Source organism: Ptychodera flava, chromosome 15 (genome assembly GCF_041260155.1).
Source record: "Ptychodera flava strain L36383 chromosome 15, AS_Pfla_20210202, whole genome shotgun sequence".
In the NCBI taxonomy this organism is placed as follows: domain Eukaryota; kingdom Metazoa; phylum Hemichordata; class Enteropneusta; family Ptychoderidae; genus Ptychodera; species Ptychodera flava.
Genome location: NC_091942.1, coordinates 3,311,230 through 3,338,776, shown reverse-complemented (window position 1 = coordinate 3,338,776; position 27,547 = coordinate 3,311,230). Strand labels below are relative to the sequence as shown.

Sequence of the window (27,547 nt, the reverse complement as noted above, 5' to 3'; positions counted from 1 at the left end):
ATGATTGTAGAATCATCGGCATACATTTCAATGGTGTTGTTGACAGCTAAAGGTAAATCATTAATAAACAATATGAAAAAGGGGCCCAAGTATGCTACCTTGAGGAACCCCAGTAGATATCGGTAAAGCATCAGAAATTTGATCTTGAAAACACACAACTTGTTTCCTATTTGAGAGATATGAATGAAACCAGTTTATGGATGTTATATCACAATTATAGATTTCAAGCTTTTTAAGAAGCACATCATGGTTCACCAGGTCAAAAGCTTTGCGTAAATCTATAAAAATTACACCATTTAGATCACCATTATCCATAGCCTTAGACCAGGTTTGAACCATTTTACATAAAACTGTCTCACATGAGAAACCTTTTCGAAAACCTGACTGTGAGTCATTAACCATAGGTTTAAGAACCCGTATAAATGACTATGAACGTGTTTCTCAAATATCTTTGAAAGGACCGGGAGTACTGAAACAGGCCTGTAGTTTCCACGATCTTGTAAGGATCCAGACTTGTGCAAAGGGGTAACCTTTGCTCCCTTCCACATATATGGAAACACACCTGTTTTTAAGCTTAAATTATAAATGTAGCATAAAGATCTAGCTATAGCGTTCGATGATAATTTAAGAATCTTAGGACTTATCTGATCAAGTCCAGTAGCTTTAGCTGTATTTAACTTGATAATTCTTTTAACACAAATTCCTCGCTAACTGGAGGGATTTAAAACTCACATCTGGACCCAAAGTGTCATGAACATGATTTCTTAGTTTTGTAAAATCTGTTTCTGAATCTGTAAACTCTGTAGTAATCTGATTCACTATATCTGTGAAAAACTTGTTGAAAGAATTTGCTATTTCCATTGGATCTGTAATATCTTATCCCTTTACTTTCAATGAAGCGGGGCAAGTGTTTGACGTTTTGGGCACTAGATCAGACATGTACTCCCATAGCTCTTTAGTATTTGTATTGTTTTCCTCTATGAGCGATCTGTAGTAATCAATTTTAGCCTTTTAACCATTTTATTAACTTTCTGTCTCCAGATTTTATATTCAGTGTGATTTTTCAATGCCTTAAATCTATCTCTAGTATGAATGGCATTCAGAATATCATCAGACAACCATTCTGGTTGCATTGGTTTCTTGACACGTTTTTCTCGCCACGGAGCATATTTATCCAACACACCAATATACATTTCATACCAACTTTCTAAATAATCATTTTCAGCCTTGGTTAACCTTGTTTTATCACACCAACCTTTCACGAAGCTGAGGAAAATAACAGTTTGACCTCCTGAGCCGAATGCACAAACAAAACCGCTTTTGTCACTAAATAGAAAACTTCCCCTGAAAGGAATTTCATTATTTTCCCTCAACCAAATCCTCATCAGTGAACTCATTGTAACAATTTTTAGAGTGCATTTGCCCACAAGTGATATTTTAAAAGCTGTAGTCAAAAGGCAGAGTGGAAATTCTTCCGTAGTGATTTCCTGTATTATTATTATTATTATTATTATTATTATTATTTGGTGGTTTCAAAAGCTTACATAAAACTAAGAAGACTAACACAGTGACAGGAAAGGAAATGCCAGTTGAAAGCCGTATTAGAGGATTAAGTGTTGCGAAACATATATTTTCCGCTGCTATAAGTCTCAATATTTTATTAAAGCTTGGCCTACAGACACATTATGAAGTTTACAAGGTTAATTTTCAATTTTGATGAGAGGGTCAAAATTATCTCCATGGAAATTTAGCAAATATTTACAACGAAAACATCACGAGATTTCTAAAAGTTAACTGTATTAGCGAATAGAGGTCCTTTTCGCAATTTGCGTAGTTATTTTGTGAACACTTGTCAAGGAAGTGTTCCTGCAAGGCTTTCATTTCATTCTCTCCAATGATACAAAATACCTTGTGACAATGCAAATATATATACTAGTATCTGGTGCGTTTGGTTGCCTAATGCGCCAAAGCAAGCAAGGGTAAGTTATAAATCCGTGGACGCTGTCACCAGATCATCACCTGATTAACTTTTACAGTCTTCAATGAACGCCGGTAGTATAAATCTTTATTGGCAATACACATCATAGTCAAACGTCTTAGAATAAAATCATAGCAACAAGAAACCTGTGCTGATACCAAGACACCTCTACCATACCCCCACCCCAATCCCTGGGGACAGACACGTGTAAACACGTTAGGCGTCGAACTTTTCACTGATTTTATAATAGCGCCATCTAGAGTCCGTTATACCAACTTTCTGAAACCAGCAACTCATTTACCTCAAGCCACAAGGGTGGCTCCAAGGAGTTAACAAAATGATGAAATGACGAAAAATTATGAAAAGTGTGATAAATGAATAATAATATGCGTTTCGAAGATTAGCATATAATACTATCTATTCGTTACATAAGAGAATTCCTTTGATTGACGCTTGTGTCACCAGGTGTTGAATGCGTATATATTGGTGTAAAGGTCTTTTGTCTTCAGTCTCGGTCGAAACTCCACGATGTCCACACAAGTATTTTTATGTGTATATTCTCTAAATCTTGTAAATGCAGTTTATAGATCCTGTTTAGTCTGTTGCCTTTAGACAATGCGTTGTAAGGGGGGAATTGTGTAAATAAAAGTGGTGAGTCTTTAGAGGGTACGGTACACAGTACGCTCGTGGGGTGTGACGACCACCGCATACCGCATATTATTGCTTTTGAGTATCATTTAATTATCAATTCTCGAAGTTCAGTATAGATTGATGGTTATATCAGCGGGAGGAAATTCATGAGTGTTTTCGTATCAGCTGTGTTTGCCTCCTCGCTCCTCGCTTGCCTCGCTTGGGGCCCTCTACTCTGGACCGGAAAACGGTCCGGTCTGTTATGGTAAAGCGGCCCCATACTCTGCATAATAGCGTTGTAATGTAATGTACGCTGCGCTGAGCGTATTTACAGCAGACGGACACTAGTACGTGGAAGGGTGGCTGTAGTAGTCTCCGTGCAGAAAGTGTCTGTCACGAAAATGTCCCAGTCTTCTCAAGATAACAAACCGATTCCGCGGGTATTTGCCAGGCGTGGAGCCCTTCGGCAGAAGAATGTTCACGAAGTGAAAAACCATAAATTCATCGCGCGGTTTTTCAAGCAGCCGACATTTTGCAGCCACTGCAAAGATTTCATCTGGTATGTGCATCCATATCTACTTTACGGACTTTCTGCCTTAGTACCCGTATCGAAATGTATCTAGTCCACAGCGTCTGAGTCAACCGTCATGTATTCTGAGTGCACTGAAAAGAGCTGTTTAATAAAATTGTCTTCTTTATTCCAGGGGCTTTGGAAAGCAAGGATTCCAGTGTCAAGGTAAGATCAGTGAACTGAATTGCACTGCACTGTACACTCTAACATTGGCAGCCAGCACAGTCCCACCACTGATCTATGTGAAGAGAGAGAGAGAGTTCCTATTACACCCAGAGATAAACATTTTGCATGTACGCTCACTCAGGACACATCATGGCGGATGTACTGGCGTCGTCTGATTCATTCAGCGAAGCCATCGCTAACACGGATACAATAATTGTACGGAGAAGATGAAAAGATAATTGATTATCGACGCGATCGTTCAATGCATTACCGATACATACACATATATCGAATCGACATAAATTTCTTTTTCCTTCCGTTGCAGTGTGCTCCTTCGTCACCCACAAGCGTTGCCATGAGTTCGTTTCTTTTTTGTGCCCCGGTACCGATACGGGACCCGATTCTGATGTAAGTGCCTTCGTTATCATCTTTCCTCTTACGTAAAACATGTATTAGTTTACGCGCGACCCCATGTCAGAGAAACGCTTGCCGGTATTGAAGTCTTTCAACCGGTTCTCCGATCGATGTTGATACAGGCCGTCAGGTTGCACAGCAGCTGATCGTATCAATCGGCATGAACTGAAATATGCCTGCAGTTGATGGAAACGCATCATTCGGCAAATGCCTAAAACATTTTCTGATGATAATGTCTCATGCAACGAGATTAGCAGCATTTAGTTGCCACAGCAAGCTCTGGCACCGCATAGGACTAAAATAGATTATTTCTGTAGGTGTAGGATAAATAAGCATCGAGAGGCACTTTTCTTTACAAAGAGTAACCCTTTGCGTTCAGTCTTAGAAAACAAGGGTAGATAAGCTGTTCTTATAATACTCTCACATCTGCCGTATGTGGTGTCATGTAATCCACTTTTATCTGTAACACATGTAGTAGAGAGATGATATTTTGTGACCCACAGTTTTTTGAGGCCCATGCAGGCCAGTTTCCCGAGAAACCTCAACTCCAGTTTTAAGCGCACACAAGCGGAATTGAAAGAGACATTGTCCCATCTGAGAAAATAGCCCACTTAATTATTTTCATAGTGCGTGCACTTAGGGCATTTACCATGGGGAAGATGAATCCATAGAATGGCTAATTGGAGGATGATGTAGGCATTTACCAAATAAGAAATGCAATTGTGCAATAGGTTATAGTACCCACTCTTGAGTTAACAAACAATCGTACAAAGTGTCCCAAATTACAAGGCAGCTGTACCAGCACAGGGTTTTGTGGAGGGACCGTGACCAGCGTGATCTGTTGAGTTGCAATTCAGGTTCTAATTTACACAATCCAAAGGTGTGGTTTTGAAAGTTGTTTCTTGCTGTCATATCGGCATTGCCTGATACTTTTGAAATGAAACTACTGCAATCATATGCAACATGCAGGGGACAGATATTTTCAAATATTAAACATTACATTGATTGCTCCTTATTTTTGATGGAAAATTAAACTCAGATGATCATGGTGAGAGTATTAATAATTATCATAATTAATCATAATTATAATTGTGGTCATTAGGTGATGACTTTGTGGTGATTAATATTCAAATAAAGATGACAGGTGCATATATCATGGTTGTTATAGGAAAAAAATGCAGAAATGAAATTATAGATAATTTTTACCAATGGAGGCTTTTCTTCTGCACAATAACAATAACAACATTTCCAAGAGGTCAGTAGTTACGTCTGATCAAAAAATGCTTTGTAGTGCGATATTTTGCAAAATTGTCAATGAGAAAATAGTCTTATTGCTCAAGTATTAACCTTTGCACCCTCCCTAATACCCTGTAGACAGGTCCCCGCTCACCATTGATAACATCGACTTTGGGCCATACTATGGTGGTTAGTGGGTCAAAGATACTAGGAGATCACAAATCTCCGATGAAAACATTAAGACAGCGACATAGATTCACTTTTAACCATGTGACAGTAAGGCAACTCCTGATTGGTCAATCATAGTACAGTATTAAAGGCAAATCCTGGTTGGTGGCTATTTATAAATTGATATAATACAAAGCAATAATTTCCTGCTGTACACTTAAGTCCCGGAAATTTAAAAAATTAGTAATAATGTGGAAATATTAATAACAGTTCACATGAGAACAGCCTATTATATGCAAAGAATAGCCACATTCACATTGATCATTGCACACATATCACACAGTCAGTGTCAAGAGATTTTTCATATATTGAATTGATGGATGTACTACTGAAAGGGCCAGAAGCTGTAACTTTTAATGTTTTTTTGACTATTTTTGTTTTTAATGTCAACTGCAATTTCTTGTTCTACGCCCAAAATTATGTTGAGATACATAGTGTTGAGCTTGACAACTCGGATCCGCCTGTACATGTGTAAACTGCTTTGTTATTGCTGACAAGTGAATTCTGACCTGGACTACATTTCAAGGATAAACAATTACAGCATTTTACAACTATATACTCTGTGTTGACAAGTGTAATAGTATGTGTTTCAACATGCTTTAGTGGGCAGAGCAAGAATTTGCAACTGACAGACAAAAAAGTGATGAAATCACCAAAAGGTACAGCTAATGGTTTTTTAAAACACATAATTTGAGACAGAAAACAAGCAAACAAGCTTTTTTATGACATGTATTATAGTGGTTGAAAAAACTTGTCACTGCATAAACTCGCTGGTACAGCAAGGATGTCTCTAATTTGTTCATGAAATCTGCCTAGAAACTCAGGTTTTCTTTTGTCCGTACCACTGTGGCACAAATGACCGTCACTTTTTAAAAATGTGCAGCTTTATTAACTGTATAATAATGTCTTCTAAGTTCTAAAACTGTAAGCATTGACGAGCATTTGAAATCATCCTCTTGTCACATATCAAAAAACAATTGTCTGCTTTGGTATATACCGTAGCTTTCTAGCAATGGTATCCTGTGATTAGATAACTCACACACAAAAAAAAATACGCAAAAGGGATATCCGAAAGTTTTTGCCGTTTCTAATTATTTGCTAAGTGTATGTGTACAAGAAGATATATTTTCAAATAACTGAAGCAATACTGAAACTTTCTGATATGGACAAATGAAGAAATGAAAGACAAAAGCTAATTTGTAGCAAATTAATAGCAGTTACTTCCCTTGAATTCTTCCTATTTATAACCCTGTTGCTAGGATACCACACAGAAATATTTGCATTATTGGCATTTGACTTTGTGAATGGTTCTTTATGCTCTGTACGTTAGCTGAAGAGAGTTCATGAACAGTCCGCTAATGCAACAGTTATTGGCACCATTGATCAATTAATGGAACCTGATAATCAGTGGAAAATGTTTATCAACATTTCACAACCATCCATTAAAATGATTACTGTTGAGATGGCGTAAGGGATATCCTCTCTGAAAGTTTAATTAAGGATAGAATTTTTTCCCTGTTATCTACATCATCATATAGCCTTTAATTCATGATTATGGAAAAGGGAATGAAAATTTAGCCAACCTGTTAGAGGGGAAACTTTCTTTGATGGTTACATGGTTCCTTTGTAAACTTGCACATTCTCATTGTCTTATTTTGTTTTTAAGAATATCTAGGATCTTATTGATCATTTTGTTTAATAATTACATATTTCCCTCTTCCTCTGTTGAATTCGGTTCTTCTCATGTGTTTCATGCTATTCTGATTGTGTGGACATTGACGACAAAAATTTTTATAACTGTATACAAAGGTCAAAGTGTATTGTTTAAGCAGTGATGTCACAAGGTACTCACTAAATTTGCATATGGTCATGTTCTGAAAATGTTTACATTGAAAACCTGTAGAGAAATAGGTGTAGTGTATTCTCTTGCTTTGGAAAATGACAGTTGTCCACTTCCTCATGCCATAAAGGTTTCCAAAACAACTAATTTTTTTAAAATCTTTATTGCCTTTTTTTTTTGAACAATACCATGTTTCATTGATGCATGTGACATTTATGAATAAAATTGTGGGGTCAGTTTTTGTCAGTTTTTATGGTAGCCATAAGAGCTTGCCCACGGTCACTCCACAAAATTTTTTGTGTAGTGACCGTGACTTGCCATACCCTTTTCAAGAATTAAACATTTTTCTGAATTGTGGTTTTTTTAAGTAGACGCCAAATAAAATTTGTGGAAAATTGATTTTGGAATATTGTATTTGGGTATATTTACATAGTCATCCGATATGAAACAGGCTTTTTATCACTTTCACAGGCTGCACACAATAGTGACAACACAGTAGCACCATTTCACATATGGCTGCCGTAGCTCCCGGTGTTCTACAAACATAACTATTGAGTTACCTGAGTTTACAGATGGGGAGAGCACATTACAGATGACTGAACCTCGTTTCCCTGTGTTTGTACCGCTTGGTTTGATAATCAGCATTTCACAAAACAATGACAACTCATTTATAGTGGAGGTGTAGATGGTGATAATAAACAATGCATTTTTTATTAGTTTTATCAGCGCAATTTTAACAGTTGATGCAAATTTGTAATCTCTCTTCCCTTTCTGAATAATTCCATGTGTGTCATTTGTCCATGAAATATTTATTGCAGATTGAAAACAGCTGGTGGCTAAATGATAGGTAGTGAAAGATTTGAATAGTAAAATGGACTCAGAAAAATATTTGTGCTTTTCATTTTAAGCCATTGAATTGAACACAGGTCAAAGTGAACTGTATGTGTTGTCTAAATTTTCTTAGATATCAGTAGACTGAAACAGTACCTTTTTGATGTCAGCTGTCAGTGATATTGTGAGATATTGGGACTGTTTCTCAGTTTTGCTGCGTTATATAATTCATCAATATTCAAATTCATAGATTACATCAATATCCTGTGAAAATGCTGAAACACCAGTTTATGGCATCTTTTGATTTACTGTGTGGCCAATTTTACATTAATACGTACAAATTTTATTTATTGATGTTTCGATCATGGGTGGTCAGAATTATTACATTTCCACATTGAACCGGTATGATGCCTTCACATCTATCGTATCGTCTCCCACTCATATCCGTTGCCCTTTTTCTGAGTTTGTTCAAGCTATTTGATTGACATTTATATTTCTATCTGTGGTCAATACTACAATGGTGACATATTCCATGTTTGCCTGTGTCAAATGTAAAGCCATGTCGTTTGCTCAGTTGCTGGTGTTTTTTGAAAAGTTGCCATGTTTAGGTTGATATGGCCCAATTCAAGCAGTGGTTGCCATCTCTATAAAGCTGTAGTGTCAAATGTACTCAGTGAAGTCCAAAGCTAACATGCTAGTGTTGGTGACACTTGTTCTGTATTTGTATTTGATGCCATAAACTGGAGGGTACCATTACTGCTAATCAGTTTTTTAATATCATTGCTCTACCATATATTGCAGTGTGTTTAAAACTTGTAGATTTTTACAACAGCACAGATAAGTGGATAGGCCTAGATCACCGAATTGCAATTCCGGTATTTTTCAATAATTGAAATCATACTTCATGGTGAATTTACTTTATCCCACTGTGAGGTACATTATACATGCTATGCATTCGTCCTTGCTGATATCCCTGTCTAGCTCCTTGCTGATATGTTCATGTCTCAAACACTTGCGTTTGACTGTTAACCGCTTTCCATGGAATGGACTGTGCTTGGCAGTGTTTTCAAGCTTATTTCATAATATCAATGAAATAGTTAATTTTTATTTGATGTACTGTAAAGTGTCAAACTATCTCAGATTTGATGTTCCCATGTAATTTTCAATGGTATTCATCATATTGAACATTCAGTGATATTGAGGAGGAAATATTCCAGTTGTTCAGCTCACTCATATTTCCGGAAAACTTCCACAACCTAAGTGTTCTGTGTTGACTACACTGTACACATCATCCTCTAAACAAGATATTACGTTTCGGTTTCATATCAACCTGTATTGAAAAATTTGAATAATAAATCTCACAAAATTCCCCCACTTCTGTTTTTTGACAGCCTGCTATTGATGTAAAGTAAATATGCTCAAACAAACACACCCACCAGAGGTTTGATGACAATTGCTTTTTGCGTATTTTGTTTTTACATCTGATTTTTGTCTTGTGCAGTGTATTTTCTCACTCTTGTATATCAGATCAAGTGAACATGCTATGGATTAAAAATTCATGAGAGCAGGCAATACAGGCTTCATGTTTTGCATATCAAGCTGATAGCTTGTACACCATTGCTAAGTGGGAAACAGTCTAATCAAAACCATGGCGTTTTTAACTCCAAAAGATTGTAAAATAAAGATTATCGAATCACAGATGACAGCACTTCATCTTTCAGCGAGGTTAGCCATTTTATGATGCCTGGTTTTGTTTTTTTAAAAAAATGTTAATGTGTGCAGTGTGAAATATAATAGATATGCACTGATAGTGATCTCTAGTGTATCAGCTACAACCTGTCCTTAACCTGGATGCTTTCGGAAGAAAAGAAACCAGCTGAATGACCTGTCATTGAAAGAGCAATGCTGTCACAGAACATACATGTAAGATTATAATTATTATATAAACTATGTTTATGACAAGGCCCAGGAACTGAAATTTGGGAATGGGAATCAACAAAGATAAACTTACATTTTTTGTAGAGATTCTGTTGATGAATTATATACATCAGATACAGCTCACTGACTTGATGATAATCTGCATTGCGTAACAAGACAGTGACTATATGTACTGAATCTTGTCACAAATTATCACCTCTCAGTCACTCAGTAAGATACATTGAGATTCCCAATTCTTATTTTGCATGTAACAAGCATAGAGAGATGAATTGCCTCAATGACTGACTGATCTGTCAATATGTAAAGCATATCATCACTTGATTTCTGTAATCTCAGCTGATGTGCTTCTTTTGTAGAATGATCAGATAGAGCCTGCAGGGCAAGTTCAGGGTCGCTGAATTAAAAACTGACTTGTAATTGCTTAATGATAAGGTTTTATTACTGTTTTATTTTAATGTAGTTGCCTCACAAATGTTAATTATCCATTGCAGCGCTGATCTGTATGGCGTCCGTGTTTTTTAGTGAAATGGTCGGTCCCTACGGTAATCAGATACAGGGAAGTGAGGCAGGAATTAGCTTACATCCTTGGAAGTTGTGAATAGGACGCATTTCCCGTGAATTGTAATGTAAACCTTACAGTCCATCAGGGGCACTGAACAAGTGGATTGGGAAATGGACCTGTCCTGATGGGTCCCCTAAATCTGGATAAATTATGGCAAATCTGTTTTTGAGTGTACCAAGATGCCTGCACACAGTTGTTCATTGATTCTCATGCTCTGTGCAAGAGAGAATGTGTGTATACAACAGTCATTGGCCAATTTACAAGTGCAGACATGTCACACCTTACTCTCAAGAAGTGTCAAGTCATGAAATAGGATGACTTTCGAAGGACAACATCACAGGAAAAGCTGAAGCAAAGGCATATTGTTGTAGAGATGTGAGGTCATCTAAAATATTCATTACTTATTCAGAAATATGATGTAAAGCTTTGCAGAATACTAATTATTGCAGTGATTTATAATTTGATATACTCATAAAAAGAGCTCCACTCTATAAATTCACAGAGTAGAGGAACAATATTTATACCAATGAGGTATGCAAAGTTTCTGTGTTTACCCTGCTCTGCACTGTTGACAATGTCTGACCCGTTAACATCCATGTAACCTGTTAACATCCATGTAACCAGAGTAATTGACCTCCGACCTTTTTTAGCAGTTCCCATTTTCTGAATGCTTGATTCATGTGGAGCATTATCCATGTACAGTACTGTTCAGTTTTAGAAATTTCACTTTATAAGAGTTTGTGCGAGAAAATCTTTTCAAAAAAATTCTCATAAGAGATAACAAATTGGACAGCAATAATGATATTAACCACAAAGTAATATTTAAGAGAAAATAGGTATTCCATGTCTATATCTTCACAAGAGGCTGTAAAAGCCTTGTTTTTCTCTCTAAATGTCCAGCATTAAAGATTAAACTTACCACTTTTCAAGAGAATGCTATTCAGAATTAACCAAAATGAATTCTTCTTTTTAAAAAAATGGCTCTGTAATGAATGAAATATGGCTTATTGACACTTCTCAATGACAAACTAACCATCATAGCTGACTTAACGATCTGTACATTGGAAATACTGGTGCGTTAACTATTGGATTATTCTGATTGATGGCAAATTAAATGAAATCATTATGTTGTGTCTTTTACCTGTAAGCTATGGATCAAGGCCAAAATATGAATGAAGGTACCGGTATCTGTTACTCCCATGTTGCCAACATAATTATTTACTGTCATCACGACATGCTATTATAAATTCCAAGCTCAGATTGCACTGCATTAATTATCAATGATTTCCCCATTATATCAAAGTACACGTACTGCAGTTCTAATCAAACCTTAATTTGAAGTTCTGCCTCAGAAAAATAGTTGCTATATCAGTGAATGATAATGGTGTGCAAATATTTGTCCCCATATTGGCCATGTTAGAGATAAGAATCTGTGAAGGGTGTTACAAACATTACAAGTATACTTTGATTTGTTTACCTTTCATCACAGTGGTCAGAGCCAATGCGGGCTATGCCATATCATGTCATAATGAAAGCGCCATGTGCTGATCATGAGATACTGAGTGGCAGCAGCGGTGAATTTTCCTGACCAAACATTAGGGCTATCCTTCACTTAGGGGTCTATCTCTGTCAGATAATATCCTGCCTTTGTCAAGGCAGCTTATTTGCACACACTTCCTAGCTCAGGTGGGCTTAAATGGCTTCATTTGTGGTAACGGAAGTAAACAGACACACTTGCCAAGAAAAGGTACTAGTATTTTGGGCCGTGGCCTTTTAAATGTAATAAATGTATTATTGAAAGTTGCATCTCAGATCAAATTTCTCATACTGTGCAGGTACAGTAAAGTCATTAATACAGGTGTCTGTCATGTTGTATCATTGATACCAGAGTATGGTAAGAACAGCCGTAATGCTCATAAATTGTTAGAGAGCTCCTCTATACAATTGAAATTGGTCAAATTGTCCAGAGAAGATTTTGGATAGAATCAAGCACAATGCTCAAAGTTATAGGATGTCTTGTATCACTGGGAAATGCTATATCTACTACAGTATGTGGAAATCTTTCCGCACACAGGGAATGCTGCTTTTAAATGGGTGTAAAGCTCTCCTTATATAGTGTTTATGTATCTGAAATTGATTTATTTATATCTGTAAAGTTATATACAGATTGTAATTATTATATTTTTCCCCATCCACAACCATTGAGACGGCATCGACAGTTCCCATGGCAATGAATGCAACATGAACATCCAGGGTCCATGATCCACAAACTAACAGTATATCACATATTATTACATCAATTGTTCCGGGAAAAGTTTACACAGGGGTGAAGTGAGCATAGTGTATCAATTCTGTAACAATGGAGTGGTGAAATCACACTCCAGTGAACGGAATGGAATTTCAGATTCCTTCTGGATTTTTTCATGCAGAAGGATTCTCAGACATTTAATAGGAATGAGGCTCAAAGTTCAGGGACAGCATTCAAATGGTTTCCCCAAGAGAATGATATCCGGTTTTACATGTATATATGCTACTACTTGCACTAGTTTTGCACAGTTTAATGACAGCAAATGCATTGACCATGGAGCAGCCATATACACATGAGCAGCAATATCAGATTTAAAAAAAGGCAGCAAGGTTGTAAAAATCAATTTAAAATTAAACCGGTAACAAGTGTAGGTATTCAGAGATATTGGTGTGACTTTCTGACACTGCTTTCAATAGCTATTTCCTGAGGTGCCAGTAAAAGTCATATTGTAAAGATTATAGAGCAAAATAAATGGCTGTATTTTGTAGTCTGTTGTGAATTGTAGTGGTCAGGTTTGCCAGACTAAATTGCATGTTTTGACAAAACTGTGGTGTTGGAAGGGGAGGGGTGGGGGGCGTTGTCATAACTAGAAGTGATAGAAGTGGTAAAGCATAATGATTCTATCTAGGACCATTCTCTAGTCAGAAGCAAGCCCATATTTGACCAATTGGTTTGGATACAATATGAGTTGTGGCAGCTGAATGTGACAGATTTGATTTATAGCCATCACATATCATCCCATTATGAACACACTGCTGAAAATCATTTCCCAGATGTCATCTGCGAGTACAGCCATGTACAGGGAGTACCGGTATACGTACTAAACACCTGTATCCCATCCATCCAAGCTTATCAAGCAAAGCTCAGTAATGCTATAGAATACAGTCCCATACACTCAACATGGAAGATACTGTCACCGGGTATGTAAATTTTGATGTAAATGTGAAAGAAGTACATATATAAAAGGAAAGATGAAAATATTATACAATGATTCTTGATCAGTAAATGCAGAACTTGCATTCCTTGATCTACAGATGTAGAACTATATTTCAAAGTTCAATCACTCAAATATTAAGTGATTTTGATGAGAGACACACTTAATATGTGGTAATGTATCAGTTTATTTTTCGGCTGTAAGTGCAGATTTAGATTTTGTATGGACAGCATCTGTAACGTATGATAATGACATTTGTAATGTATGATAATGACATTGTATAGCTTAGTATGCCTAGCTGAATAGTTCAAGTTTATGGTCATAGTTGTTGGGCACTTCAGTCAAAGGTCGTGTAGGTCCCATTTGACAGAGATAAGTGGCACAAATGATGGAAAATGAGAATAAATTGTTTTCCATATCATAAACCCTAATGTAAATACATGTCACCATAAATTGCTTGCTACCTAATGTTGTTTAGAACACACATCTAACATTGTTCATACAAGAATGTTTCACATGAACAGACATGATGACCGCAGCCCTCAGAGACTTACGTATCAGGTCTTTACAGCTGTTAGGGTATTGAAACAAGCAATTGAATTTTTAAAGCTTTCATTTTCTGTATAGTACATTTATTCACTTGTACATATTTTATGAACTTTATAACACATCTATGATGATTTTTACGTCAACCATAGCAGGTTATTTTTTGTTGTTTGAAATTATTTTGGTTATTTATTTTGTTTTGTTTGTTTATTTGTTTGTTTACCCATGAACTAACAGGTTACCCCATTTTGCATGTTCAGTTAAAGAAACTAAACTCAAAACTGTAAAAGTTACAACCAAATATGAAATGTGCTAACAAGAAGATACAGAGAAAAGAGAATAGACAAACAGTTCAGATGTTTATGAATTTACAAATGATATACACAAAGCAGATCTGAAACTTGAACTTGCCAAAAATAATCTGAATGTTACTTGTTACAAATGGTGATGATATTATTTTACCTGTAACATGGCAAAAGGAGTATAGTTTTGAATGTTTTCTCATGCTAGATATAACCGTTTGATGTGTACTTTTATGGCTCAGCAGGTTTCCAGGAAACGACAGAGTGTTTCGATACTGCCTTCATACTGTCTTAAAAGGGCAATTTCCATAGACCACGGTGTAATGTTTCCATACTGCATATGTCTTCATAGGGCAGTTTCCACAGACCACTGTGTAATGTTTCCACACTGAGTCTGTCTTCATTGGGCAGTTTCCACAGACCACGGTGTAATGTTTCCACACTGGGTCTGTCTTCATAGGGCAGTTTCCACAGACCACGGTGTAATGTTTCCACACTGGGTCTGTCTTCATTGGGCAGTTTCCACAGACCACGGTGTAATGTTTCCATACTGGGTCTGTCTTCATTGGGCAGTTTCCACAGACCACGGTGTAATGTTTCCACACTGGGTCTGTCTTCATTAGGCAGTTTCCACAGACCACGGTGTAATGTTTCCATACTGTGTCTGTCTCCATAGGGCAGTTTCCACAGACCTAAGCCTTCACAAATTATTATCAGATCTGGAGATACTGGGAGCTTACACATATGTGACAACATTTTCAAGAAGACAACATTGTGTCATAACTATACATATACCATCTTGTTCAGAAAAATTCAAATTCAAATTAATATATGAGGTGTGGTGATAGAACTGCAAACAGCAAATTTTTGTTGCTTTAAAACATTTGTTATTTTAGTTTGTGGCTGTATAGTTCTTCTGTTAAGAAAATTTGGTTTGCCTGTGCCAAGTTACTATTTCCAACATTGAATATTAGCCAGGTGTGCAAGATGTGTGATCTATTCAGAGAAGAATCATTTGACCTTGAAGCATAGTAAGGATGCTGATATGCAAATTTTTTAGCATTCCACAATTTGAGAAATTAGTTTTTTTTCAGGTTTTACAAGGTGATCTATTATTTATATTTTCCCGAAAGAAGCTGTGTTATTTCAACATTTTCTTAGTAATTTTTCATTTGCAGTTTTTCCCCCATGTGTTGATCAACTTCATCGGTGTTTTCATGATCAGTCCCTTGCAATGAATCTGTGAGGAGAATCCACAAAAGTGCTTTGCTATGGATACTGATGAAATGTCTTCTGTTAACACAGGCACACGCCGTTTTCAGATGATTTCTAAAAATAGAAACAAATGATGAAACCTGTAAGATTTATGTCAATGTTTGAGAGTACTGTCTGCAAAATACAAGTAGTTGATATTGTGCAACATAATCTACCGTTATTGTTCTATCCAATCAGAACCTGATTTGTTTCCCTCAGAGAAAGTATTGAGACATTGAGAAATTTATTATGAGTTATAGCAATATGAAAGTTGTTCTAAAATTTACCATTTTTTACAAGTTTTCCTATTTGATTCTGTTCATTGTATGATACTTTAATATGTCCTATTGCAGCAGCACAATTTTAGCCATTTTTCTCTTATCTTCATTAAAGTCGTGCCAAGTATACATGTGTGATGAAAATTGAAGGCAAAATATGATAGGTTTCCCCATACATACGTAACATGTAACTCCCCCACGAATGTTGAAACATGAACCACTTTATTAGTAACATACAATTTCAACAACAGCACTGCATAATATAAAGACTGTCACCTATGAATCATTTTACTACAGTACTTTCAAAGCATATATTATTCCATCTCCACCTAGCAAATCAAAGATCTTGATCTGCAAGCATGGATCTAATTTTCTTGAGATTTTCTTCACATTGACAAGCTTCCATCTATAATAGTCATTTTCAAAGAGGTTGTATTTCCTAACCCTTTCACCAACATGGTTTGTCCCAAACCTGTTGTTGTCAATGATTTAGACCTCATTTCAGGGAACTAGATGAACAGAGTAAACATCTGAAACATAAATCAGGGAGGCAGCATGTACAGTTCATGTTATGTACCGTTTAATACAAGCATGAATCCGCATTTATTACATGTTAGAATCAAGCTATCTGATAGGCTAAAACTCTGGTTGATATGTTCAACTGACAGACTCAGGCCCTAAATCATGAACAGTCCCATTTTGACCAGCTAGAGAATTTTTAGCAGCAAAGAGCTTGCACAAGTATAGCAATAGTGTAACAGCCGGCATTGTAGTCAGTGAGTAGAAAAAGAGCTTGTAAGGGCACCTGTGGCCACACAGACATGTTTGACAGGTGCTGCCAACTGGAAAGTTTCATCAATTTCGCAAAATCAGCACAAAAAATGTTTTAAAGGGTGATATACCAATTTTACTTATTTTTGACCTTGACCCAAAATTTGGAGGGGGAAGTAGAGCTGTTTGTAAGTGCTCTCCCCCTGGCATACACTGAAAATGTGCCCTCCCACTGGATTTTGATGCCCACTGCCCTGCGGTATCTACCGGTATAGTCTGCCCGCTCCCCACTCCTTACAAGCTCCCCACTGCCCTCTCCCCACTACTGAAATTCCCCATTGCCCACTAGACAAAGCAGATCAACACAAAACTGTGCGAGCAGCTCCCCTCAAGTTCTATCAACCACAGCTTTCCCCTCCCACTACGTATTTTCCGGTACCCATTATCAAAAATTTTCTCCCCACGCACTGAAAATAATGAAATTCCTTTCCCGCCTACAGTAAATAAACATTTTTTCTCCCCACCCACTGATTAGTTTTGAAATTTGCCCACCTGCCAAAAAATTGCACATGAACACCGTTTTGCACTAAACAGTAAAGCTTAGTTGGCGGCACCTGGTTTGAGAATGTTAGGCCCCTGAACATGCATGATGTATCCTCTCCTCTTAGAATACTGGTTATGCCTGTTACCCAACTTTTATATAAAGTATAATATCTTGTCATATTGTAATGAGATTACAAATAATAAAAGATGTTGACCAGTTATATGCTTGTAGATATATATATACATCTTGCCAGTCTGAATGTTATTTTGGATTGCGGTGAAAGTAAATGCTATTTTGAAAGTTTTTCAAGGTACAGTAATAGGACAAAATACAAAAAGTGAAAACTGTTCTTTTTCAAACTATAACAAAGACATATTGATGAAATTATTATTAGATTCCATTTGCTATATGTGTACATGTACATCTGGGTGCAGTACAATTTTTAAAAATTCTCAAACAGATGGCAGATTTTCATAGACAGGTAGTCTCAGAAGTGGGGCCTTCATGGATGAAAAATTATTTTGCAGAGAAATAAGTGACCAAATTGTTAATAAACAGATTAATTGTCTGGCGTCTTTATACCAAACACGAACATTCTCCATTGTAAGCCTGGTAGAAGTTTGACCAGACAGTGTCCATCATCTGTATGTTTGTTTGTTCACATTCTGCAAAAATCGTAGAATTGCTCCATGAATCACATGGCTGTGAGTCATATTGAATGAATCATATAGTCCGTACATAAAGTTGAAGGTGCAATTCGTTCAAATAAGTATACTTGTCCCAAAGTGTTTGATGAGTATGGTCAGAAAACCAAACTCAAGAACTGGGTCAGATAGCTCTGATGTTTTTAGTAGGTATGTGCAGTAGAATTCATGTGGAAATGTTCTTTTTATTGTTATATCAGCAATTCTATATCATTAGTGAATTATTTTTAACGTCTTAAACATTTTTGGTGATAAAAGTTTCTTCTTAGAAGTTCTGTGTCTGCAGGGCCAAATGATGTTCTTATTCAAATTTGTTCAAAATAACATATTTTTGAGTCTTCATGTTCTTTTTGGTCAAAAATGTCTCTATAGAAACTGCTTGTTGGATTACTTTTGAAATTTGTGGACAGGTCCCTTGATATGTTTTCATTCAATTTTATTTACATTATGACAAAATGGCAATATGTTATAATGCCATCTATATATATGTATGTATACTGCTTGCATAGACCTGCCCTTGCAAAGATCGAAACAAGTCATGGTGTATATGCATCTAATTTAATAATTATGCAAAATTGTCTGTCATTCATTCCGTATATGGTGTTAGAGGGTGTGGAATAGTAAATACATTCAGGTCATTTCAAAGTTAGGTTGACTTTCAAAGCAAAGACAACTTAACCTGTGCAAGTGAAAAATTTACCTGGTGCATTTACAATGTTGTAAATGTTACAATACAATATGACAATTGTGATTACATTGTCATTAGTGGCATGATTGCAAGGGAGTGGGGAGGGAGGGAAAAAAATATGTTGGGCTAGAGGGCAAATGGAAATAGAGAAAAATACTGATAGAGGCAGAGATGGATGAGTGATGGTTGAAAGATACTGATTATATGGTAACATTGTTTGTGCAACAGTGTACAGAGTTTGCTGGTACTATTTGATGTTGGTTTACAATGTGTCTGTACGATGATACAGTACTTGCAACATGCATGATCATTTGTGTGCAGTCTTACGTAGCAGGCATTACAAAAGCATTGCACTGGGGGGGGAGAGAGAGAGAGAGAGAGAGAGAGAGAGAGAGAGAGAGAGAGAGAGATGTACAGGTTTTGAAATGCTCAAATTCATCAGATATTATGTTTGGTCGTCTTTTATTAACATGTTCTTTGCAAACTTTGTTTATAAAAACAAACATGTACACCTGATGACCCACAATAACTGCTTTAGATACCATTCATTTTACAAGTTATTTTTACCATTACTGCAAAGAATCTGGCATCGTACAGAATTAATTGGCTGACTAACACTTAAAAAAAATTTAATGGCACAATTTTATTAGTGAATGCTAAAGATAACTGTATGGATGGAATCATCCTAATTGATGGTTTACACTTTTAGGAGTAATGAGTATTAAAAGTTACTATCTCTTGCATCGTCAAACTGAGAAATAAAATCGCTGCAACGTTGTAAAGCACTTGTCTGTTTATAGCAACAGATAGTTGTGTTACCACATCAAGAGGCCATGCTTTATTCAGCAGAGATTTCTGCAAGTGCTGTATTACTCATGCTGTGTCCAAAAGGAGCCATTTAGAGGGTGTGTCAAACAAAGTATCATAGCTAATGAAGTTGGTTGTTTACTTGTTTACTGCTTAAGATGGACGCAGTACCAGTGATGTTTTTTGACTTCTTTCAATCTCTGTCACGGCACGCCAATAGGATGTGATAATGGATGTTTTACAGTTTTATGACAGCCTACAAGACACTTGCCTTATTCCTGAATCCTGACCCAATTCTGGGGAAATGTTCGGTTGTTCAAAGATCTAGAGGGTGATGAACGTTTCACCTGTTTTGCATGGCAAGCCATATTTCTTTGCTCTTTGCCAGAAATAGCAAGAACATGTACAACCTTACTGTTCTGATTGGCTTTGACCACTGGTTGGTAAACACAACATCAAAGTGATAATGGTGTTTGATGTATCTCCACTGATGATTGGCCAATTTTGAAATTGTTTTATCACTTTATGAATATTTATAATTATCAATTGTAATTCAACAGTGTGAAATCTGCCAGAGCCTGAAATGGATTTAAAAGAAATCTCTCGCTCTATTTAAAATGAATATGTGTTGCTTTGAAGTATATAGATGGTAAGAACGTACTCACAACGGAATATATTGTTATCTGTGGAAGTTATATTACTGTTTCCATAAGAAGTTGAGGTTCTCACCTTGTCCTCAAGAGTAGAATGCAGTTGAAAGTTTGCCTCACTTCACCCATCTGATTTCATATATCCCCTTCATAATCCATACGTTTGATAAGTTTTCTATCAAGTTCTATATTCTATCAAGTTCTATGTTTAAGTGCAATTCTGAAATGTCCTCATGTATAAGGAAAGAATCGCTGATGTATAATTTACACAAATGAAATTTGTTACCGTGGAAAGTGAAATATAATTTGTGTCTTGGCTTAGTTGTTTAGAAATTCAAGAAGTCTATTAGCCTTTATATTTGTCCGATAGAGTTCGCCTGTAGTTTTGCTTTGTTTAATGAAATGATACTTTGCAAAGATCTTACAATGGTGCAATCATCAAGAGGTACAGATGTCAGTCTTGAGAAAGTGTCACAGTGGAGACACCCAGAAAGATCTTGTCACCATGGAGACATCAGTACGGTAGGTGTGGTTATGAGTTTGTGTTGCATTACAGATACACTGAGATTCTGTCAGAGTTCAGACCTCAGCGATGTTAACCTGTAATGTCAGCTGTGTTGCAATGCCAGCATCTTTAGATGATACGGCGCTGTAGAGACCAAGAAATGATCTTTTTGTGCAGAAACCAAGAGATTACATCATGCCACAACAGGCTATGAATTGCAGTGCTAGCACCCTGAGGTCCTGTGATAGTGTAGAGACTAAGGTAAAATTGTTTCAGTAAAGACACCAAATGATAGCATTCCATCGCAGGCACCGGAGATGACAAAGAGCAACACCATGGTACTGTGCAGATATGTGTACCAAGGCTTTGCAATGCTGTGTACACACGCCAAACGAGAAAAGTCATTATATTGATACTGTGAATGATGACATTGCAATGCTCTTGTCAAAGAATATGGATTTCCTGAAACAAAATATTAAATTCAATTTTCTAACATAAAAATATGCTTGACTAATTACTTCATTTCATTGTGTATTGTACTTCTTTGTTTCAATGTTATTTTCCAAGCATCTGATATTGCAATGTTTCTGGTGGTATGCCTTCTTATTTTTCTGTCACTTTAAATAGTTGACAAGTAAAACCACATATCATTATTTGCATTTGTTAACACTTTTAACAGCCGTGATAGTGTTTATTAGCATGATAGGATTCCTGTTACCATGGTGATTTTCAACCCTTGATGAAACCACATGAATCATTCACATCACTCCTTTGGAAACCATTTTCCAGTTTTAAAAAAATAATTGCACCACTATGGATAAACAACGTTTCTGTGAGTGTGTTTGTGATATGAATTGTTGGCAGATGAATTTGAAGTCTGAATTAACTGACACATTGAAAGTGATACGGTTTGCCCGTCTGGCATTTCATGTATTGTAAAGCTAATTAGCATGACAGTTGACAGCCCTGTCACTGTCATTTGCTGAAGAAGTGTCAATGTTTCATTTATCTTTGCAGAGATAAAGCATTAGATAGATTGTGGTAAATTCTCTTTTCCTAGAATGTCAAGGACGCTATTAATATTTTCATTAAGGATCGAAATTTGTATCATTTCAACGTTTCACCATGAAATTTTTCCCCATTTCAATAATAATCATATGTTTAAAGACAGAATGTTTGCTTCAAACTCTTTGGATAATATAACGGTAAAATCATTGCCAAAAATAGCCCAACTAGGGTTGGTTTTGATATTACAAGGAGACAAAATTAAAATAACAATGAAGAGAAAAATGTTACTTACACATGAAGAATTTGAATATCCCGTGTGAATGAACCAGTTCAGTAGGTGAGAAATGATCAACCATAAAAAAAAAAAAATGAAAAAAAAAATGCTAGGACATGAAAGAAGATAATTGCTTCATAAAGATATAAAATTTGAGAAGCAAGCGCTAAAATGACACATGAAATTGCAGCTTTCTACATAGTGTTCATATTTGCCTATGCTCTCAGCAACGCTGTAAATGTCACATGTTGATGAATGCTGTGTATAATTACTTTGCCATATAGTTTATGGAATATTTCTATGCATCCATTAGATTGCTTTCACTCAAATTTATATTTTAAAAAAACTGATGGAGCAAATGTCAGCAACTGTATTAATTCAGTTTAATGCAAAACTGTGCATTTGCTGTAATCAGGACAGACAATTGGGGTTTGGACTCTCAACTAATATTCTGAAATGAGATACAACTGGTTTTGATAAGCGCATTCACACATCCATTCTTCAGTACCTGCCGTCTCTCTGTCAGCAAGCATACACTTGTGATTTTGTAACAGACTGTACGATATTGCAAGTGAACCACCAAAAACATAGTTTTCTGATAAAGACAGGTGTAGGGCTATGGAAACACTCAGGATATGGTTTTTCAACTGAAACTTACATATGCTTGAAGGTGCATATTCTTCAAACCAAAGTTCTGTCCAGACATGAATTCAGTGTGCATAGTCAATTGTCACGCCACATTTTTAGCCTTGCTATATTATTTTGTTGAACATGCTGGTAGATGAATATAACGGACTTGTGCTTAATATAACAGACTTTTGCTTTTGCAGCTTATTTTTATTTTATCATCACATAATTCTATCATTAAAGCTCAATATTTTTAACTTGTATGATTCTCTTGCATGTTAACATTGTTGTTTCATCACAATTCCATTTTGGCAAACAACAGTTGAATTTCACAACTAGCATTTCAATAAAAGTAGATATTTTTAGCTCCCTTGGCAGCAAACTATAAAAATTGCCTGCCATCTGTCAATCTGTATCTTCTCCTTGAAAAATGTATATTGATTGATATATTTTGCAGGACGAAATAAATAAATAAATAAATAAATAAATAAATGAATCTATCTATTGATCAATCCATCAAGTGATGTCTATCCATGTACACACACACACACACACACACACACACACACATATATATATATATATATATATATATATATATATATATATATATATATATATATATATATATATATATATATATATATATATATATATATATATATATGAACCATCAGGTGTGACTTTCAATTTTGATATTGTAAGTATTTTGTCAAGAGTCATGAACCACACTCTACATTGTTTTAAATCAGCACGTTTGTCATTGTCAGATACTTGCATTTTGTGTCAATAGACATCTTCATTTGGATAACATCTGCTCTAGTCTTACAGTCACTTTGTACGTCTTGTTTTTTGTGTATTTCATTTTGAGTTTTCAACTTTTGTCTATGTCAATGACACTGAACTTTGACATTTTTGTTGTTTTTGGTAAACTGTTGCTGTTCAGAAACGATGTCTTCTTTTAAAGTTTGGTGTTTCATTTGTATGTATTGCAGTTTCCTAGGTATGATGACATCTGGATGGGGTCATATTTTAAGTGAAATAAGGTGTGTTATATATGTGAAATATGCAATATGTTATTTTTCATAACAAAATGTTTTTCTAGCCTGATCGCTGTCATATTACTTTGTATGCTTCTGTGGATGACCTCATATGAAATATTGCTGTATATCAATATTTGCATAATTTGAAAATCACTTGTCTAAGGTCAGATATAGCACTTTGCTTTTAAACTCTTCACCTCCAAGTCCCTGTAAGCAAGTGTTGATAAAAGTGGGTTTAACCCAAACCATGGGAGAGAAAGGGTTAAATTCTACTTTATGACATTGAGGAACAGAATACTTGAGATTTTACTTTCTTTCAGTGACACAACAGGGTAGTGCTGCATCAGCCTCTACCAAATAGTTTGCAACTATATGGGTAATGCTTTGAATAAATATACAACCTTTTTGATCATGGATTTCTCTGCACTTTTGACAAGATTTAATGTGAAAACAGATAACATATCACCTGATTGCAAAGATTTCTCATGTGGTTTACCATGAAATAATGTTATTCAGTTATTCTTAGTTTTTGCCTGAGAAACGTTTAATTAAGGGTCAAAGTCGGCCATTTTTCATGAATTTTGTTTGATACAAGATACTACTTATTTTTTTGACATGTTGAAAGATACTGAATGAATGGGTGACCATGCATATATTCGACCCTGGTTTTAGACAAGATACATGAAACCATCTCGAAAATGAATTAATGGCCATGACCATTAATTCATTTTTGCGATGGTTTCATTGAATTTGTCTAAAACCAGGATCGAATATATGCATGGTCACCCATTTATTCAGTATCTTTCAACATGTCAAACAAAATAAGTAGTATCTCGCATCAAACAAAATTCAAGAAAAGTGGCCGACTTTGTCCCTTTAATGTATAACTTTTTTCATGTCAGTCGGCCATTTTGCAGTGAACATGACTCAGGTAGACAAAAGCAACTGAACACGTGGAGCCTTGTAATCCAACAGAATTTTTGTAAAAACTTTCAACGGTCTTTCAAAATTTGCCAGCGACCCCTGACTTTTATTTTTGATCTGGTAAGAGAACAGTTGAAAAGTTTTCTCAAGGAAAACTTGGGCAAAAGTAAGTCTTTCAGTTTTGAAACGTATACTACTACATGCTTTTCTCGGTTACTTACTGCAGGTAGCAACAGAATAAAGCTTGTAATGCGGAATTAATATGACAGACTGTATTCATAAAAACCTGCCTTTTTGTCTCGCAAGCATGTAATATATCAGTAGAGCTGAAAAGAAATGGTTTCTAATGATTGACATTAGGATAATATTTTGGGAAGAGAAAAAGAATTGAAGCAGGTGCAATACAAATTTACTGAAAGCGGTTCAAATTTAGGTCTGTCATTAAACGCAATTAAAATATTCTCATGGCAATAAAAATGTCATACTCATAGATGATAGGATATCTATCAAATGCATCAAGGGGAACTGTGTCATGTGATCAACAGTGTGAAAGTGTGAGGAAAAAATATTGACTGTGTGAAGGTTTCTTGTCAGCTAGATAATTATAGAAGTAATATTTATTCGATGGTTTCTCTAGAAACTATCCTTGATTTTTTTTACTAGAAATAATGTTTCTGCAATGGTTTCTCTAGAAATAGTATTTTGCTGATGTTTTGTCTGAAATATTCAAAGGAAAGTCTAGAAATGTGATCACAAGTACAAAGATGTGACATGCACACCCGGATCAGACTTACTGATGATGGATGTACTTGACATGTGTAAGGTGTGTGTCTTGTACAACGGAAAGAATGAAGGGTTTTGTATCAAAGCACAGCCTGTAAATACCTGGAATTTCAGTGTGTGATTTAAGTAAATTGTATGAACACTTAAAGTTTGGACCATCGATTGCCATGAAAGCATGGCAGGAGATTTTATAATTGTAATTGTAAAATTGAGGAAAACCTTACTTTACAGTGTACCAGAAATATTTGACTTTGACCTAAAATGTAGATATTTAAAAGTAAACAAGTGTTTAAGGGTTCATATGCTACTGTCATTATTCATTTTTTTGCAGTAATTTTGCATAAAGAGGAGGTTACACTTTGTGCTCTTAATGTGGGAGCTCGATTTTGAAGGCTTGATTAATTAAGTTTTAAATATGAAAAGGAGTTTGAAAATAGGTTAGAGTAGTGATGACTTTTAATTATGCCAACAATAATGAACATAGTGCAGGTGACATCAACCTGTTTATGTGTCAAAGTATGGATTTAAATCGTACTTTCTGTGTGAATTTTCAATGGTGGGATTGTGTTGAACTTTCACATTTCATGTTTGGCTGCATTTTGTTATGCAATAGATAAAGTGAAAAGTGAAGTGTGAAAAAAATGGAGAGGCTGATTTTCACATATTCCAAGAGTCACGTTTTACTTCGCAAAAATGTAGACTTTTATATCAAGCGACAAATGCCAGTGTATGGTACTGCCATAATTTTTCAGTGTCATATTTTGTCCGCCGAATGCACAGCATTAAACGAGATTTTTAATGCTCACTTTGCATTTCAAATGAAAGCAGTCAGGTAAGAAAATCTTGAGTTTTACAGGCCGGAGGGGATTTAACGTTATTACATAGCATGTAAGTGAAATGTTTGTCTGGCCACAGGCGGCCCAGACGGTATTAATATTATTGAGTTTTTTCACTGTTTTCTCAATCATTTCCTCTCCTTTTCTTCATGCTCTGACAGATTGGAGTAAATAAAATAAATAGTTATATAACCTAACCTAGCCTCTTGACTCTTTATTTATTTTACAGCCCATTACAAGGACGTTTATCTCTCATATACACATCTTGTAATTTATCAGTCAACACAACACATTATGCTAATCCGTGGACTTATCAAAGGTTGGTCAACATCAGAAAGATAGAGATGTAGGCCCTTTACAAATCGCGGCTACACGTGTATTTTTTAAACCTGAGGGGATCTGATTAGTCGCTCTGCAAATATTCCTTATCAGGGATCTAAGCGATCTCATGTTTACACGTCAATCGATAAGGTATAAATTTAGTTCGGGTCAAGCGTCCTCAGCGGTATTCACTGGGCCAGAGAACAATTGCTAGCTCGCAATGGCGGACACAAACATCGGACAGCTGCTGTCTACGTAGTCCTGCGTACGATGCTGTGTGTTTCCCCGACATTTTACGGCCTCCAACCACATGTGGTTGGAGTCCTTACAATGTTGGGAACACACATCATTGTACGCAAGACTACTGTCTATGCTCTTTTTGTTTCAAACATTGGGAGGGACTGTGCTTCAATCAATTGATCGAGACGCCATCAGCGAAGACATTTACAAGAAAAAGAGAATTTTGATTGCCTTGCTCCGCCTGATGTCAATATCCATTCAGTTCTGAGATCGATGAGTCGCCATCGAAGAAAATGACGAAGTTAATGTTTCCTTTTCCTGTGTCTGATCATGAATCCTGAACTGCACCCGTGTATTGGTCGACAATGGACAAACACACAAACATTAAAATAAACTACCCTACATCTAATGATCTATTCTGAATGAAACAAATACTATCGTAACACCAACAATTGAATAGTAACGCAGGGATCCTATTTCACCCATACCCGAAACGAAAGAAACACCAATGCAAAGCAAAGTTTTGGACAGTGAGATGGGAACACAGTTTTGAATTTGGCTCACAACCGTTTGATTTTGTTGTGACATTGCTCTGCGGTTCTCTTGATTTCCTTCTCCCTGGCCCTGGCAGCAATAACCTCATAAACTTGCCTATCTCTCGACCAAGGACAAAAAAAAAGATTTGTTTATGTCCATGCCTCGACCGTCCATCATACGATGACGTTTTCATCTCTCCAGATGGAACCAAATGAGTACATTTTGATTTAATTAAACTACATGTGTACTCATTTCCATCAGTTCGTCCTG

General features: G+C 36.0%; 1 protein-coding gene across 3 annotated transcripts in view; it reads left to right on the top strand.

Annotated features, from left to right (window-relative positions):
• Window positions 1-2,895: 2,895 nt before the first annotated feature.
• The window catches only part of LOC139150907 (protein kinase C beta type-like), a 178,444-nt gene continuing 153,792 nt past the window's right edge, over window positions 2,896-27,547 (top strand). For all 3 annotated transcript variants that reach the window (XM_070723369.1, XM_070723367.1, XM_070723368.1), the window contains exons 1-3: window positions 2,896-3,167; window positions 3,313-3,344; window positions 3,670-3,752. In XM_070723369.1, the coding sequence (XP_070579470.1) occupies window positions 3,010-3,167; window positions 3,313-3,344; window positions 3,670-3,752 (273 nt within the window). In that variant the 5' untranslated portion in view covers window positions 2,896-3,009. The remainder of the gene's footprint in view (window positions 3,168-3,312; window positions 3,345-3,669; window positions 3,753-27,547) is intronic.